The sequence below is a fragment of the Peromyscus eremicus genome, chromosome 15 (genome assembly GCF_949786415.1).
Source record: "Peromyscus eremicus chromosome 15, PerEre_H2_v1, whole genome shotgun sequence".
NCBI lineage: Eukaryota > Metazoa > Chordata > Mammalia > Rodentia > Cricetidae > Peromyscus > Peromyscus eremicus.
In genome coordinates, this window is record NC_081431.1 from 72,011,415 (window position 1) to 72,026,681 (window position 15,267).

Consider the following 15,267-nt stretch of genomic DNA (forward strand, 5'->3'; position numbering starts at 1 on the left):
AAGGGTGCTTAGCCACCAAGTCAGGCAGGCAGGCAGGCGCACCAGGTTGGGGAGTTTAGTGTGTCACCTTGTGGTGGGAGCTCCACCTTACAGCTAACGTGATGGGCTAATTCCTAATCAGTGCGAAGGGAAAGGGTGTGATAGAGACAAGTCTTGGGTCTGGATTCCAGGAAATACCTAACAGGAGTGGATCCAGAATTTCACAAGAGGGAATGCTGGTCCTTGGCGGGCTACTCATCTCAGAAAGGAAAGAGCTTTTCTCATGGCAAGAGTAGGTATAAGTAATAGCTAGGTTTTTGTTTGGTTTTGCTCATTTGTTCTGTGTCTCAGAATATGTCAGCCAAGCAGCTGTAGTTCAAAAACAAGCAAATATTAGTTTATCAGTGCAAGCTAAAACATGTGTGGTGTCAGCATCAGGCTAAGTTTAGTCAATAATTTAGAGCATAACAAAGCCAGAAATAAGTAAATGGGTAAGGAGGATTTGGGAAAGATCAGTATTGAGTTAGTGACTTTTAGCTCTGTGCATTAAGAGCCCCTGGAGAGTTTAAAGAATGTCCTTATCAGAGTCTTTCGTCTGGAGCAGTGGTTCTCAACCTGTGGGTCACGACCCCTTTGGGGATCAAATGACCCTTTCACAGGGGTTGCATACAGATATCCTACATATCTGGTACTTATATTACAGTTCATAGCAGTAGCAAAATAACAGTTATGAAGTAGCAGCAAAAATAATTTTATGGTTGAAGGGGGTCACCACAACATGAGGAACCGTAATAAAGGGTCAGCCTGCAGCATTAGAAAGGTTGAGAACCACTGTTCTAGAGTCTGGTACAGTTATTCCTGACCAATGAGATGGTTCTGTGGGTAAAAGTGCTTGCTAAGTTAAGCCTGGAGGCTGAGTTCATCTGCAGAACCCATGGTGGCAAGGAAGAATTAAAAGGACACAAGGAACCTGTCATGCATGCACGCACGCACGCACGCACGCACGCACTAGAAGCAAAGATTTCTAAAAGATTACTCTAGGGCAAGTCTAGGAATTCATAATTTCTTGAAGGCCCTAGATATATATGGTTCTAATGTGCAGCAGACAAAGAAGCCACTGGTTTTTATTGACAGGCATTTTCAGAAGACCCTTTGACCCAAAGGACATGATTTCATAATACCCCCCTTCCTCTAGGTTTTTTTTTTTCCCCCAAGACAGGGTTTCTCTCTGTAGCTCTGGCTGTCCTGGAACTCGAATTGTAGACCAGGCTGGCCTCAAACTCAAGAGATTGACCTGCCTTTGCCTCCCAAATGGTGGGATTAAAGGCGTGCGCCACCACTGTCCAGCTTATTCCACTTTGAATGAAGGAAAAACAGACTTCAGTGTACACCCTCATGTAACTGTCAGAGCGGGCAAACTAATGAGAAGGTTTGCTTTTTTTTTTCCCCCAGTGTTAAAAGATGACACAGAGAAGCTCAAGCAGCTGGAAATGGAGCAGAATATCTTGCCATCTCCACGACCTCCCATTGACATTAATGTCAACAGCCAGGTATTGGGATCTCTTATGTGTCTACTTGTTATACAGCATCGTAGTTCCCAAAAAGACTTACTTTCCAAGACAGTTGTCTTAATTTGCTTTCTTTTACTGTCGTAAAGGCTGTGACCAAAAGCAACTTGGAGAGGGGTGGATTCATTTCATCCTACAGCTTACTGTCCTTCATGAAAGAAGCGAGGGCAGGAACTCAGGGCAGGAAATAAAGCAAACGCCTTAGAGGGATGCTGATAACTGGCTTACTTTCCTATAACCCAGGCGCAGCACCCCTCCAGTGGGCTGGGCTCTACCACATCAGTCATTAAAACTGCCCACAGGCGGCCAACAGGCCAATCTGAGGGAGTGTTTTGTCTGTTGAGATCACCTCTTCTCAGAAAAGCCTAGCTTGTGTCAGGCTGGCCGAAAACTAACCAGCACGACAGTACTGTCTCATTTTTGGTGGGAAGTCTGTCTGTTGAGCTCTAATAGACCTGTGTTCCCATTTTAAAAGGTGAAGTGTGTCGGTATGCAGGCGGGAAGGAGGAAACATGCATGGCAACATTAAGAATTTTAATGGAGCTGAAGAGGACTAGGATCAGTGGGTGCTGCTGAGAGGTGGCTCAGTGGCTAAGAGCATTTGTTGCTTTTGCAAAGGACCCAGGTTTGATTCCATGCACCCATATGGCAGCTAGCTACCATCTCTAACTCCCAGTTTTAGACACTCTCTTCTGAACTTGCAGGCACTGGACACACAAGCGGTGCACAGACATGCATGCAGGCAAAACACTCATAAAATAAAAATAAACACAGAAAGAAATCATTGTAAGGTCAGGAGCAGGCATATCTCAGTGAGTTCAAGGCCAGCTTGCTTTAAAATAGTGAGTTTTAGGCCTGCCAGGGATACCTAGTGAGACACTGTCTTAAATAAAATTTAAGGTCTCTCATGATGAACATTTGTTTGTCTTTTTGGTTGATTGGTGTCGTTTGTTTGTTTGTTTGTTGTTGAGACAGGGTTTCTCTGTGTAGCCCTGGCTGTCATGTAACTCACTCTGCAGACCAGTCTGACCTCAAACTCGGAGGTCTGCCTGCCTCTGCCTCCTAAGTGCTGGGGCTGCCCAGCTCATGGTGGTTTTTTTAAAGAGAGACTGAGGGGCTAGAGAGATAGTCAGTAGTTAAGAGCATTGACAGCTCTCCCATAGACCTGGGTTCGATTCCCAGCACCCACACGGAGGCTCACCCATGCAGTAGCTCATGATCATCTGTCACTCCCGTCCCAGAGTATCTGATGTCCTCTTCTAACCACTGTGGGCACTGTGCTTACATGCACATACAGTCACATTTGTACATATAATTTAAAAACTAAGTAAGCACAGTGAAAAACATCATTGGGCTGACTGAAAGTCATAGGTTAAGTGGTTGTATTTTTTTTTTCATTTTAATATCGTGTGTTTCTGAGGCTTTCAAATGAGGATAGTTGTTACGTGCAAATGATTAAGAAGTCCTCAACTCTGCACCATAGTAGTTCAGGGAAGGGGGAAATGTCAGTACGTTTGAATGAGCCATGATTATAAAAGAACATAGAGAATTACTGGGAGCTGAGCTTGGTGGTTCAGGGCCATCATCCCAGATAGCTGGAAAGCTAAAGCCGAAGAACCGTAAGTTCAAGACCTGCCAAGGGCACAGAGTGATTTCAGCATCAGCCTGGACAGCCTGGTGAGAGCCTGCCTCTAAATTAAAGCCAAAAGGAGAAGGGGATGCACAAGGTCCTAGGTTCAGTCCCCAGTAACACACACACACACACACACACACACACACACACACACACACAGACTTCCTTCTGCTAACAGGAGCTAGGGGGTTACAGGCAAGATCAAATCTTAAAAAGTGTTTCTCATACTCTTTTATATCAGAATTATATAGGAAAGCTAGTTAAAAATTCAGATTTAGAGCTGGGCCTGCTGGTACATTCCAGTCTCAGCCTTTGGGATGCTGATGCCAAAGGGTTACTAGCTCAAGACCAGTCTGAGCTACATAAAGAGTGTCTCTCAAAAAACAAAATTTTTAAGTTCAGATTTTAGGGTGCTGCCTAGAGGCTGAAATAGACCACATTGAGAAACATCAGAATTAGAATAAGGACATCAAATTTGTTCAGACTTAGAAAGTGGTGTAATATGCAGTCCTAGGCCCAGCAGCTGTCCTGTCATTAATTACTATTTAAGTTAAGCAAAATATTCAGTGTAGTTCAAACTGGTTACATTTCTTTTAAATGTGCTGGTCTACCTCCATTTAATTACGGTGTTTACTGAGTGGATTTGTTATTTGTTGTTTTCATCAGTGTCTTTGAGAATGTTTACATATTTGTTACATTAATGGTTACATATAATTTGTTACAAAAAGTCACCTCCTTCCCTCATGACAGCTCCAGAGTTAGAAACACAAAATATTAATGGTCAGGACCTTTACATATCTCAGGACCTAATTTCTATCTTTAAGCAACTGAGTTACTGAAATGATTGAATTATAACATTCCTGGAGGACATGTGACACTTAGTGACGTTTATCCCAGGTGGATTCCAGATTAGACACTCTAGGGGTCAATCCCTTTCATTCTGGAGCTCTTTATCTGCAGTAGATGGCTACAGGAGTGAGTGTCTGGAACAGGAGATAGCTGCCTGAGGCATATGAGTTCCTGGTTGTCTGAATATGAACTTGCAACATTCCTATTTCTGCATAACTATGGCCTATCAAGAGTGGTTATGTATTTAAACACGCAGGAAGAAGTGGTAAAGTTGACCGAGAAATGTCTTAATAACGCCATTGAGAGCCCAGGATTGAACGCAGTGAAGGTTCCTCCTGACTTCAAGAGCAATATTTTGAAGGCTCAAGTAGAAGCAGTGCATAAGGTAAGCTTCCTTTCATAGATCTGCCCTGGTGTATGCTGGCTAGTTTTATGTCAACTTGGCACAAGCTATAGAAATCAGAAAGGAGAAATTGAAAACATACCTCTGAAAGATTAGATTGTAGGCAAGCTTGTTGAGTGTTTTCTTAATTAGTGATTGGTGGGGGAGGGCCCAGACCATGGTGGATGAGGCCAGCCTTGGGCTGGTGGTCCTGAGTTCTGTAAGAAAGCAGACTAAACAAGCTATGAGGAGCAAGCCAGTAAGCAGCACCCCTCCATGGCCTCTGCATCAGCTCCTGCTTGTAGGTTCCTGCCCTGCTTGAGTTCCTGTCCTGACTTCCTTCAGTGATGAACAGTGATATGGAAGTGTAAGCCAAATAGACCGTTTCCTTCCCAGGTTGCTTTGATCATGTTGTTTTATCACAGCAATAGTCATCCTAACTATCACATGACACCACACAAACACAAGACATACTGTTGTCATAGATGATAAATATATAAGATACGAAAGTACAGGCTTTAGAATCTCATTTCTAGCCTAGCCCCTCACATTTTGTGTTTTGGGGCAAATTAGTGTATTTCTCAAGCTTTGTTCTCTGTTTTAAATAAGATAATGGTAATGCTTTCCTTAAGATGCATTGTAAAGATAAAATAAAGTAATAAATGCAAAGGACAAAGAATACTGCTTGGAACATAATAAACATTAAAAAGTATGGCCCAGTCGGGCATGGTAGCACATACCTTTAATCCCAGTACTCAGGAGGCAGAGGCAGATGGATCTCTTGAGTCCCAGGCCAGCCAAGGTTACATAGTGAGACCATATTTTTAAAAAAATAAATAAATAAAAATCATGGCCCTGATAGTGGCAGTCACTGTCACAGCTGATATTAATAACATATAATCTGAATTTTTTTAAAGCTCTTGGAACAGTGTCAAGGAACTGGCTCGTCTCCAGCGAAGCCGCTGTCTTGACCTCAGACTTCCCAACCTCTACCACAGTGCAACACGAATGCTTGTCATTTGTATGCTCTCTGGCTCATGGCATCTTACCGTAGTCTGAATGGACCAAGAGAGCATGACCTTACATTTCAGTTCTTCGTTTTTGATTGAATAAAATGAGAAATCGCCGGGCGGTGGTGGCGCACGCCTTTAATCCCAGCACTCGGAAGGCAGAGCCAGGCGGATCTCTGTGAGTTCGAGGCCAGCCTGGTCTCCAAAGCGAGTACCAGGAAAGGCGCAAAACTACACAGAGAAACCCTGTCTCGAAAAACCAAAAAAAAAAAAAAAAAATGAGAAATCATTTCAATAACTTCAAATTACAAGGATTTTATTTTATAGTGACAGGCCTCCTCATAAAGACAATTCCAGAAGCACATACCTCCATGGTAAAAATCTACCCAATATTGTATGTTTGTTTGTTTTGAGGCAGGATTTCTATCGTGTAGCTCCGACTGTCCTGGAACTCACTATGTAGACCAGGCTGGCCTTGAACTCACTGAGTTCTGCTTGCCTCCCAAATGCTATGATTAAAGGTGTGCATCACCATGTCTGGCTCTACACAGTATTTTAAAAAGAAGCAATAGAAATTCTATACAAACTCTTTCAGAAAATAAGACAGGAAGGAGAATTTCCTAATTTACACTATTAATGTTCTCCCCATACCAAAACTAGGGCAAAGTATTACAAGAAAAAGATTCCAGACCAGTAATCCTCTCAAACAGGGGTAGGAAAGTTCTTTGAAAGTATAATCAAGGTCTGATGGACAGTGTAGAAGTACAGTTATTCTTCATGATCACACAAGGGTGTGTGTCATGAGACAATTTGGTTTATCACTCAAATCCATATAGTTTACATATTTAAAAATATGTACAGTTAGGCCAGGAGTGGTGGTACACACCTTCAATCCCAGCACATGGGATCAGAAGCAGGTGGATCTCTGTGATTTTAAAAAAGGGCTACATAGTGAGACCCTGCTTCTCCCTCCACAGAGAAGTCAGATTATCTCATTGCGTATAGAAAAGGCATTTCACAACATCCAGTACTCGGTCATGTTAAAAGTTCCCAGTACAGTAGGAATAAAATGGGTCTTATTTAATCTGCTATATTACATATTTTCTTAACTTCAAAAAGAAAGAATCATGCCAGGTGGTAGTGGCATACACCTTTAGTCCCAGCACCCCAGAGGCAGAGGCAGGCGGATCTCTGAGGTCGAGGCCATCCTGGTCTACAAAATGAGTTCCAGGACAGCCTGGGATACACAGAGAAACCCTGTCTTGAAAAACCAAAACAAACAAACAAACAAACAAAAAAATCAGGGCACACAATCAAATCAAAACAAAACCAAGAATCATCAGTGTACAAGTTCAGTGACTGACATCTGGAATCTGCTCCTTCCCAATTCTCTGGGCTCCAGAGCTTCACTTCTCAGGCTCTGCCCTCTGCAGAACACATGGCTTATCTCCTCCTAGGTTCAGAAGCTCCACACAATCCCTACCACTGTCCTTGATGGCTGGTCCATGGTACTGGTATGGCCTAAAATGCTGGGATCTCACTGTAACTAAGGCTGCGCCTTTACCAACGGTCTCTCATGGCCTCTCTTCAGGGACTCCAACCCTGCCACACGGTTCCGAGCCTCAGCTGCTCTCCATGACCTTCCAGTACAAACTGAGTGACTTACACATTACTAAGTGTGGCGGCCAGCATAGGATACAGCCTTGGCCCACTCTGGACCACAGCTTCTGTGTGCTGACCCTGAAGAAATACTTCTCAGAAGATTTCACCTCAGTGATGCTGGTCTCTTAATCACAGCAGATTTCTCAGTCTCAGCTGAACAGTGTCAGTTATTCCAATAAAGCAAAGGTTTCACTTCAGTGGCATTGGTCTCTTAGTCACAGCTGATTGTTTAGCCCCAGCTAACCAGAACCACTGAGTCTTGATATAAAGTAGCATACAAATGGCCCCAGTGGAGTCTTCACTTCCTTCTGAAACTTTACAAACCAGACCCCAGTATCCGCATTGTTCCCAGCTCTATCTTCTAAGTTCCCACAACAGCTGTTCTAGCCCAAAGTTCCAAAGTCCCTCTGTAATCTGCCCCAGAGCACGGTCAGGTCTGTTTCCGTAAGTCTCTGTGAACCTGTTACTCAGGTCTGTCTCAGGTTTCTGTTGCTGTGATAGAACGCCATGACCAAAAGCAATCTGGGGAGAAAAGGAACGGAAGCAGAAACCATGAAGGAGTGCTGCTCACTGGCTTGCTCCTCGTGGCTTGCCCAGATTTCTTTTTTGTACTCAGAGGCACCTGACCAGGAATGGCACCACCCACAGTGGTCTGCGCCCTCCCACATTAATCATTAATCCGGAAAATGCCCCCACAGTCTTGTCTACAGGCCATTCTGATAGGAACATTTTCTCAATTGAAGTTCCCTCTTCTCAGATGACTCTTAGCTTGAAGTTGATAAAAAAAAAAAAAAACTAACCAGCACCCAGGGCCAGAGAAATGATTTAGCAAATAAAGGTGCTTACGGCCAGGACTGACAGCCTCAGTTCAGTCCCTGAGACCCCCATGGTAGAAGGATAGAACGGATTTCCCCAAGTTGCCCTCTGACCCCCATGCTTGTGCGGTGACACTTGCATACCCACACATGATTACAGATAGAGCAGTATAAAGAAAATCATGGTGCTCTAAAGAAACAGAGACTAAGGTGGGCATGAGATGATTGCAGCTTGTATGAAATTGTAGGAATGTTTCCAGACAGGGGAAGAGTGAAGTGTTACATGTTCGTTATGCACCTGTGAGTGTTTTTCAGCATTCATCAGACATTTGACGTGAGGACATTTACTGTGTTAAACATTACCTCAGTGATGCTGGATAAAACTGAGCTCTTTAGAAAAACTTTTGGATTTCCTTCTTAAAATACTCGTTGCATTTAAGAAACAGGAGCCAGCGCGCGGTGGTGGCGCACGCCTTTAATCCCAGCACTCGGGAGGCAGAGCCAGGCGGATCTCTGTGAGTTCCAGGCCAGCCTGGGCTACAGAGCGAGATCCAGGACAGGCACCAAAACTACACAGAGAAACCCTGTCTCGAAAAAAAACAAAAAAAGGGGGGGCTGGAGAGATGGCTCAGAGGTTGGGAGCACTGGCTGTTCTTCCAGAGGTCCTGAGTTCAATTCCCAGCAACCACATTGTAGCTTACAACCATCTATAATGAAACACTATATACATAATAAATAAATAAATCTTAAAAAAAAAAAAAGAAAACAGGAGCCCAATATATAGCTAACCCTGTTCTTTTTATCATGTAAATTTAAAAACTACTGGCATTGAATCTTTGTGAATTTTGTATTGGGTCACACTGTGTAGTGTGTCATAATTAACAAGTGTGTGGTAAGAAGATGTGCCAAGTATATTCGCACTCTGAACGTGAGTCTTAGGTTATTAATCTGACTGTTGGGTAGGGCTCTACTGGATATGGTACTGATAAGTTACAACCACATCTTATTGGAACTGAAGCAAGTTAATTTTTATGTTTTTACAGGAATCCTGTCAATCAAAGATTCAGTGTTTTATTATTGTCTTTTCTTAGGCTGCAAGAGAAGACAGTTTAACTCATAAAAATGTCAGCGTTCAAGATGCTGCCACAAACAGGTACAATCCTGGGAAAAGTGAATTCAGCTGATTTTCTTACCTTTTTTTTCCTGCTACCTCTTCTTTGTGCAGCAAAGGTTCCATTGTGTCTGTTTGAAAGACAGCTTGGGTTCACTCTCTGCTATCCATCGGTGTCTAGTTTAGAGTCTAGCTTTAGATTGTCTGGAGATAGTCTTAGTCCGTCTACATTCTCAGTTCGCTGTAAGTGATTCAAACTGTAGGGCAAACCCCGTATTTAATTAGTGTGTGCATGACGCTTGGCTGTCATCTTCCTACCCCAGTCCACTGAACGCCAGGACTGTGACAGACCTGACAGACGTCCCGCTGCCCTCCTTCTCTCGGCGTTTCTCTCCTTAGTGAGCTGTCGCCTGGGCTGTGGTGTGGGCTGTGGTGTGGGCGTTTAGCCTCACCCTTGCCTCTTTGTGTTCGTCCATCGCTGTATCCGACCGGCTGGTCCTTGGCCTGCTGTCTGTTGTCCTTACGAGTTCCAAGTTAGTGGTAGTGGACCGACTGACCCCCTTAGCCTTTCTGTTGGACACAGTTCTGGTGACAGACCCACCCAGCTCTTGTTTGTCTGAGAGCATCTTCATTTCCCCACATTCTTGAGTTTTTTGGTTTTGGTTTTTTTTTCGAGACAGGGGTTATCTGTGTAACGGCCCTAGCTGTCCTGGATCTCAATCCGTAGACCAGACTGGCCTCGAACTCACAGAGATCCGGCTGCCTCTGCCTCTCGAGTGCTGGGATTAAAGGGGTGCGCCCTCATTCTTGAGGAGAGCTCCCTTGGATGTAGGATGAGTTGATATTTCCTCCTTTTCTAGTAACACTTTTAAATGTTGTGTACAGTGCTGTCTCACCTTGAATTTTCCGTTTGTGTCATTTCGTTTGGGTGGTGGTTGTGGTTGTTGTTGTTTCTGGATGTTTGGCAATTTTAATTTTTTTTAATTGAAAAAGCATTTTTTCATACACTATCTTCTAATCATGCTTCCCCCCCCCAACTTGTCCCAGATCCTCCCCACCTTGCCACTACACCCCCCCCCCGAGAACATACACACACACACACACACACACACACACACACACACACACACACACACGCACACACACGCAGACACACAATGTCAGAAAACAAATACATAAGCAAAAGACTAATAAGACAAAAGATGCCCAAACAAAGCGATTTGAGACAAGAAGTGAGCACAACTGAAGTTCCCTTGGGGTTGGCCTTGTACTGCCGAGGCCTGCCCTTGGAGCGGTTTGTACTCCCAGTAAGAGACTGATGGGAAAACTGAGTTTTCATTTGAGGCGAGCAGGTGTCAGCTGCAGATAGCTTCTTGGTTAGAGCCTGTGTTCTGTGTCCACTTCCCCTCTCAGTAAGGAGACCCTGTCTGGCTTAGACCTGTACAGGCCTGTGTATGTTGCCAGAGTCCATGTGAGTTCATATGTGCTTCCGTCCTGTTGTGTCTGGGAGTCATCCGTCCCCTCTGGCTCTTACAATCTTTCCACCTCTCTTTCAGCATAGCCCCCTAAGCCCCGAGGGAAGGGTTTGATGAAGACATCCCATCTAGGATTAAGTGCTCCAGAGTCTCTGACTCTGTATATTGTCCAGCTGTGGGTCTGTGTGTTAGTGCCCATCAGATCTGATGATGGCTGAGCATGGCACTGATCTATAGGTATAGCAGAATGTCGTGAGGCGTCATTTTATTGCTGTGTTTCTTTAGCAGAGCTGTAGTGTTTGGTTCCTGGCCACCCAAGTAGTGTCAGGCATGAGCTCTAGCTCCTGGAGTGGGCCTTAAGTCCAGTCAGAGTAGCTGGTTATTCTCACAACGTCAGTGCTCCTGTTGCACCAGCATATCTTGCAGGCAAGACCACTGGTACGGATCACAGGGCTGCAGGCTGGCCTGACGGTCACCTTTCTCCTCTGGTAGTGTGCAGAGTACCTTCCAGTGCCATGAACGCTGCTAGCCGGTAGTGGTAAAGCCTCTAATTACACACCAGCTTGACTTCTCCATGTTTGATGAGATTCTGTCAGTGTTGTTTGTCTTCAGCAATAGGGCCTTAAAACCCTCAGTTGGGAAGACCAACCAGTGACCTTGGCCTTGGGTGTTTGGGGCTTTCCTTAGTGCCCCTTTGGCTAATGACTGAATCAGGTGCAACACACTCCTGCCTGCCATGGGAGGTTTCACTGTGAAAGGTGTCTAGGAAGGGCATTGTCCTCCTCTTGTTTGATGACTCCATTTAGATTTCTTTCAGACATATATATAGTTTAGGAAGCTTCTACAGTAGTAGGTTTTCAGATGGCCCTCAGTGTTAGTTGTCCTTCCCCATAGCCCCTCCTTTATCCCTCTTTCCCAGTCTTCTCCCCTTCTAGTCCCCCCCACAACAAGCCCTGCCCCCACATCTTCTTAACAATGTATTCTATTTACCTTTCGTGGGAGATCCTCTCCCCCCACCCCCAGTACCTTACTAGGTACCTCACCTTGATGTTAATACAGGTCATAGCATGCATATCAAAGGCTTAAAAATCAGCATCCATGGGGCTGGAGAGATGGCTCAGTAGTTAAGAGCACTGGCTGCTCTTCCAAGGACTAGGTTCAATTCTCAACACCCACATGGCAGCTCACAACTGTCTGTAACTCCTTCTTATGTGCAAGCAAAACACCAATGCACATAAAATAAAAAGAAGTAAATCATTAAAAAATCATCCATATATAAGTAAAAACATACAATATTTGTATTTTGGGGTCTGGGCTACCTCACTCAGGATGATTTTTTTTTTTCTAACTCTATCCACTTGCCTGCGAATTTCATAATTTCATTTTTAGCAGGTAAATAATATTCCATTGTGTAAATATACCACATTTTCATTATCTGTTCATCAGTTAATGAACTTCTGGCTATTGTGAATAGAGCAGCAGTGGACTTGGTTGAGTAAGTGTCTCTGTAGTAGGTTGTAGAGTCCTTTGGGTGTATGCCCAAGAGTGGTCTAGGTGAATGTTGAGGTAGATTGATTCTAGCTTCCTGAGGAACCACCACACTGATTTCCATAATAGAGCAGCAGTGGACTTGGTTGAGTAAGTGTCTCTGTAGTAGGTTGTAGAGTCCTTTGGGTGTATGCCCAAGAGTGGTCTAGGTGAATGTTGAGGTAGATTGATTCTAGCTTCCTGAGGAACCACCACACTGATTTCCATAGTGGATGCATGAGTTTGCATTCCCACCAGCAGTGAATAAGTGTTCTCTTTCCTCCACATCTTCATCATGATGAGCTGTAATTTGTTTTATTGACCTTGGCCATTCTGACCAGTGTAAGATGAAACCTCAAAGTAGTTTTGATTTGCATTTCCCTGTTACCTGCAGATGTCGAACATTCCTTTAAGTGTTTCTCAGCATCTGTGTTTCACCTGGGGATTGAAGTCACCCACTGTCACTGTGTGGGGGTCAGTGTGTTTCTTTTATGAACGTGGCTGTCCTTGTGTATGGTGTGCCAATGTTTAGAGTTGCAATGTCCTCTAAACAATGTGGATTTTTCCTTTGATGGCTGTGCAGTGTCCTTCCCTGTCTCTTCTGATTGGTTTTGCTAAAAGTCACTACACCAGCTTGTTTCTTAGGTCCATTTGCTTGGAATACCTTTTTTCATCCTTTTACCCTAAGGAGATGTCTGTTCTTGACGATGAGGTGTGTTTCTTGGACCCTGTTTTCTGATCCAATCTGTTAGTGTCATATTACTTGGGAATTGAGACTATTGAGAGTTATCAATGAGCAGTGTTTATTGATTCCTGTTATTTTATTCATGGTGTGGGTTTCCCCCTTCTTTTGATGTACTGTTCTAAGTTTATTTATCCATTGTGTCTTCTTGGGTGTGTGGTTAACCTCTTCAGACTGAATTTTTCCTTCTAGTGCCTTCTGTAGGGCTTGATTTGTAGCTTCATACTGCTTAAATTTGGTTTTATTGAGGAATGTCTTTCTTTCTCAGTCACTTGTGATTGATAGTTTTGCTGGATATAATAGTCGAACTGGCATTTGTGGTCTCAGAGTTTGTAGAACATTCATCCAGGCCTTCTGGCTTTCAGAGTCTCCATTGAGAATCATGTGTTATAATAATGGGCCTGCCTTTATATGTTCCTTGGTCTTTGCCCTGTAGCTTTTATATTCTTTCTTCATTCTATGCGTCTACTATTCTGGTGATTCTGTATCATTGGGAATTTCTTTCCTGGCCTTGTCTAGTTGGTGTTCTTTATATGTCTAATACCTTGATAGGCATTTTCTTTTTAGGTTGGGGACATTTTCTTCTATGATTTTGTTGAAAATTTTTACTGTGCCCTTGACCTGGGTTTTTGTAGATTTGGTCTTTTCATGATATCCTTGATGTTTTGTTCCTGAGTTTTGTTTTTGTTTGTTTGTTTGTTTTTAACTTTGAGTTATCCATTTCTTCTACCTTGCCTTCAGCACCTGAGAGTCTCTTTTCCATGTCTAATACTACGTTAGTGAGGCTTGACTCTGAAGTTTTGTTTGACATCCTAAGTTTGTCATTTCCAGCTTTTTTCAGTTTTGTTTGTTTTTCTATAGTGATTCTATTTCTACTTTCATATCTTAACTGTTTTCTTCATTTCATTACTCTGTTTCTTTGTGTTTTATAGACTTAGTTAGTGGATTTATTCATATCCTCTTTTTTTAGGGGGGAATTTAGAGACAGGGTTTCTCTGAGTAGCTTATTCATATCCTCTTTAAGATCCTCGAACACAGTCCCACTTGCTATTTTGAAGTCCTTGTCTCGGGCTCCAGTTGTATTGCATTTCTCAGGGCTACTGCAGTAAAGTTACTAGGTTTTGATGGAGGCCTATTGTCTTGGCTGTTCATGTCTGTTTTGCATTGAGGTCTAGACATCTGAATTATGATTGAGGTGTTTCTAAGTTCTGATACCTGGTCTTGTCTTTGAGTAGGAAATCCATTCTTTGATTGCTCTTGCCCTCCCATGATCTCAGGCAAGGGCAAGTGTGGTAGCTGTGAGGTCCCTAATAGAAAGTTGTGCCAGTCAGTGATTGGCAGAGAGAAATAGAGATGAGCTAGGAGAAATAGCCAAGAGGGGCTGTGGAAGGTAGGGGGATCTAGTCCACACCAAAAGGCGGGTACCCAGGGAGTGGAGATGTGATGGGAGAGCCTGGGTCTGTACTAAGAGTTGGCTTCAGTAAATGGAGTTGGGGTGGGAAGAGGGGCACCTGTAAGCAGGCTGCTACAGAGCTGAGGGAGGGCCAGAGAGATCAGAATGGAGGAAGAAAGGGTGGATAGTGAAAATCACTACCCATGTCCCAGCCCAGTATGTCCACTGTGGATCCCTGGTAGAAAGTCTTTGTGGATATTGGTGGCTGACATGAAGGAGTGGACGTGCCTAGAAGGGAAGGCTGTGAGAGCATCCTTGGGATGGAGCTAAGCTGGGTATGCATCAGGAGGTGGAGTCCCCAGGGAATGTTTTGTTTTGTTGAGAACTGCTCTCCATGAACTGCTTCTACCTCATTCTCTCAGTTGCTGGGGTAACAGGTAGAAGCTTTCTAATGAGAAGTTGGCTTTGTCCTTGTCTCTGTGTTTCAGTGCTGTGTAGTTAATACAGTGGCAGAGATCTCCTTGAGCTCATTCAGTTCTCTTATCTAATAGTTTTCAGCTTTTGTTTCTTTGGTTATTTCTTCTGCACTCTTCTCTCCTAGACTCACAGATACACGATACATGTATAGAGTTCCTTCTGCTGTTTGCTCTTTCATTGTTTGGGCTCTGCTCCTGGTTTCACATAAACTCTGTTGGTCTCTTTAAGCTCACTGATTCTTCTGCAAATCTTACTAAATCTGCTGTTGAAATCCTGTAGCAAATTTTTAATTAAAAAGTCCTACTTTCTGGCTCTAAGTCTTCCATTTGGTCCATTCTCTGCCTGTTGTCACATTGTCCCGATCTCCTATAGTTCTTGCTTTCCGAGAGGATTTGACGCAGTAGAGCCCTTTGCCCGGTAAGTGCAGTGGTCTGTGCGTTCTCGGGGAGCTTCTGCTACAGTCTTGTTGTGAATGAGTTGCTCTCTGTCACATTTAATTTGAAGAGTGGACATTTGACCTTGATGATGTAATTCTCAGCAACAGTCTTCTCTCCCTTAGGCTTTCTTGGTGGTGCTTGCTGCATAGTTATATAATAGCTGGTGATGTTCCAAGTGATGTTTGGAGACGTCTTTGTGAGCTGCAG

General features: G+C 43.7%; 1 protein-coding gene across 1 annotated transcript in view; it reads left to right on the forward strand.

The window, feature by feature from the left end:
* Positions 1–15,267, forward strand: part of Epb41l5 (erythrocyte membrane protein band 4.1 like 5) — a 118,257-nt gene that overhangs the window by 86,601 nt on the left and 16,389 nt on the right. Inside the window, exons 18-20 of the mRNA XM_059280230.1 lie at positions 1,432–1,529; positions 4,286–4,414; positions 8,990–9,051. Of these exons, the coding sequence (XP_059136213.1) occupies positions 1,432–1,529; positions 4,286–4,414; positions 8,990–9,051 (289 nt within the window). The remainder of the gene's footprint in view (positions 1–1,431; positions 1,530–4,285; positions 4,415–8,989; positions 9,052–15,267) is intronic.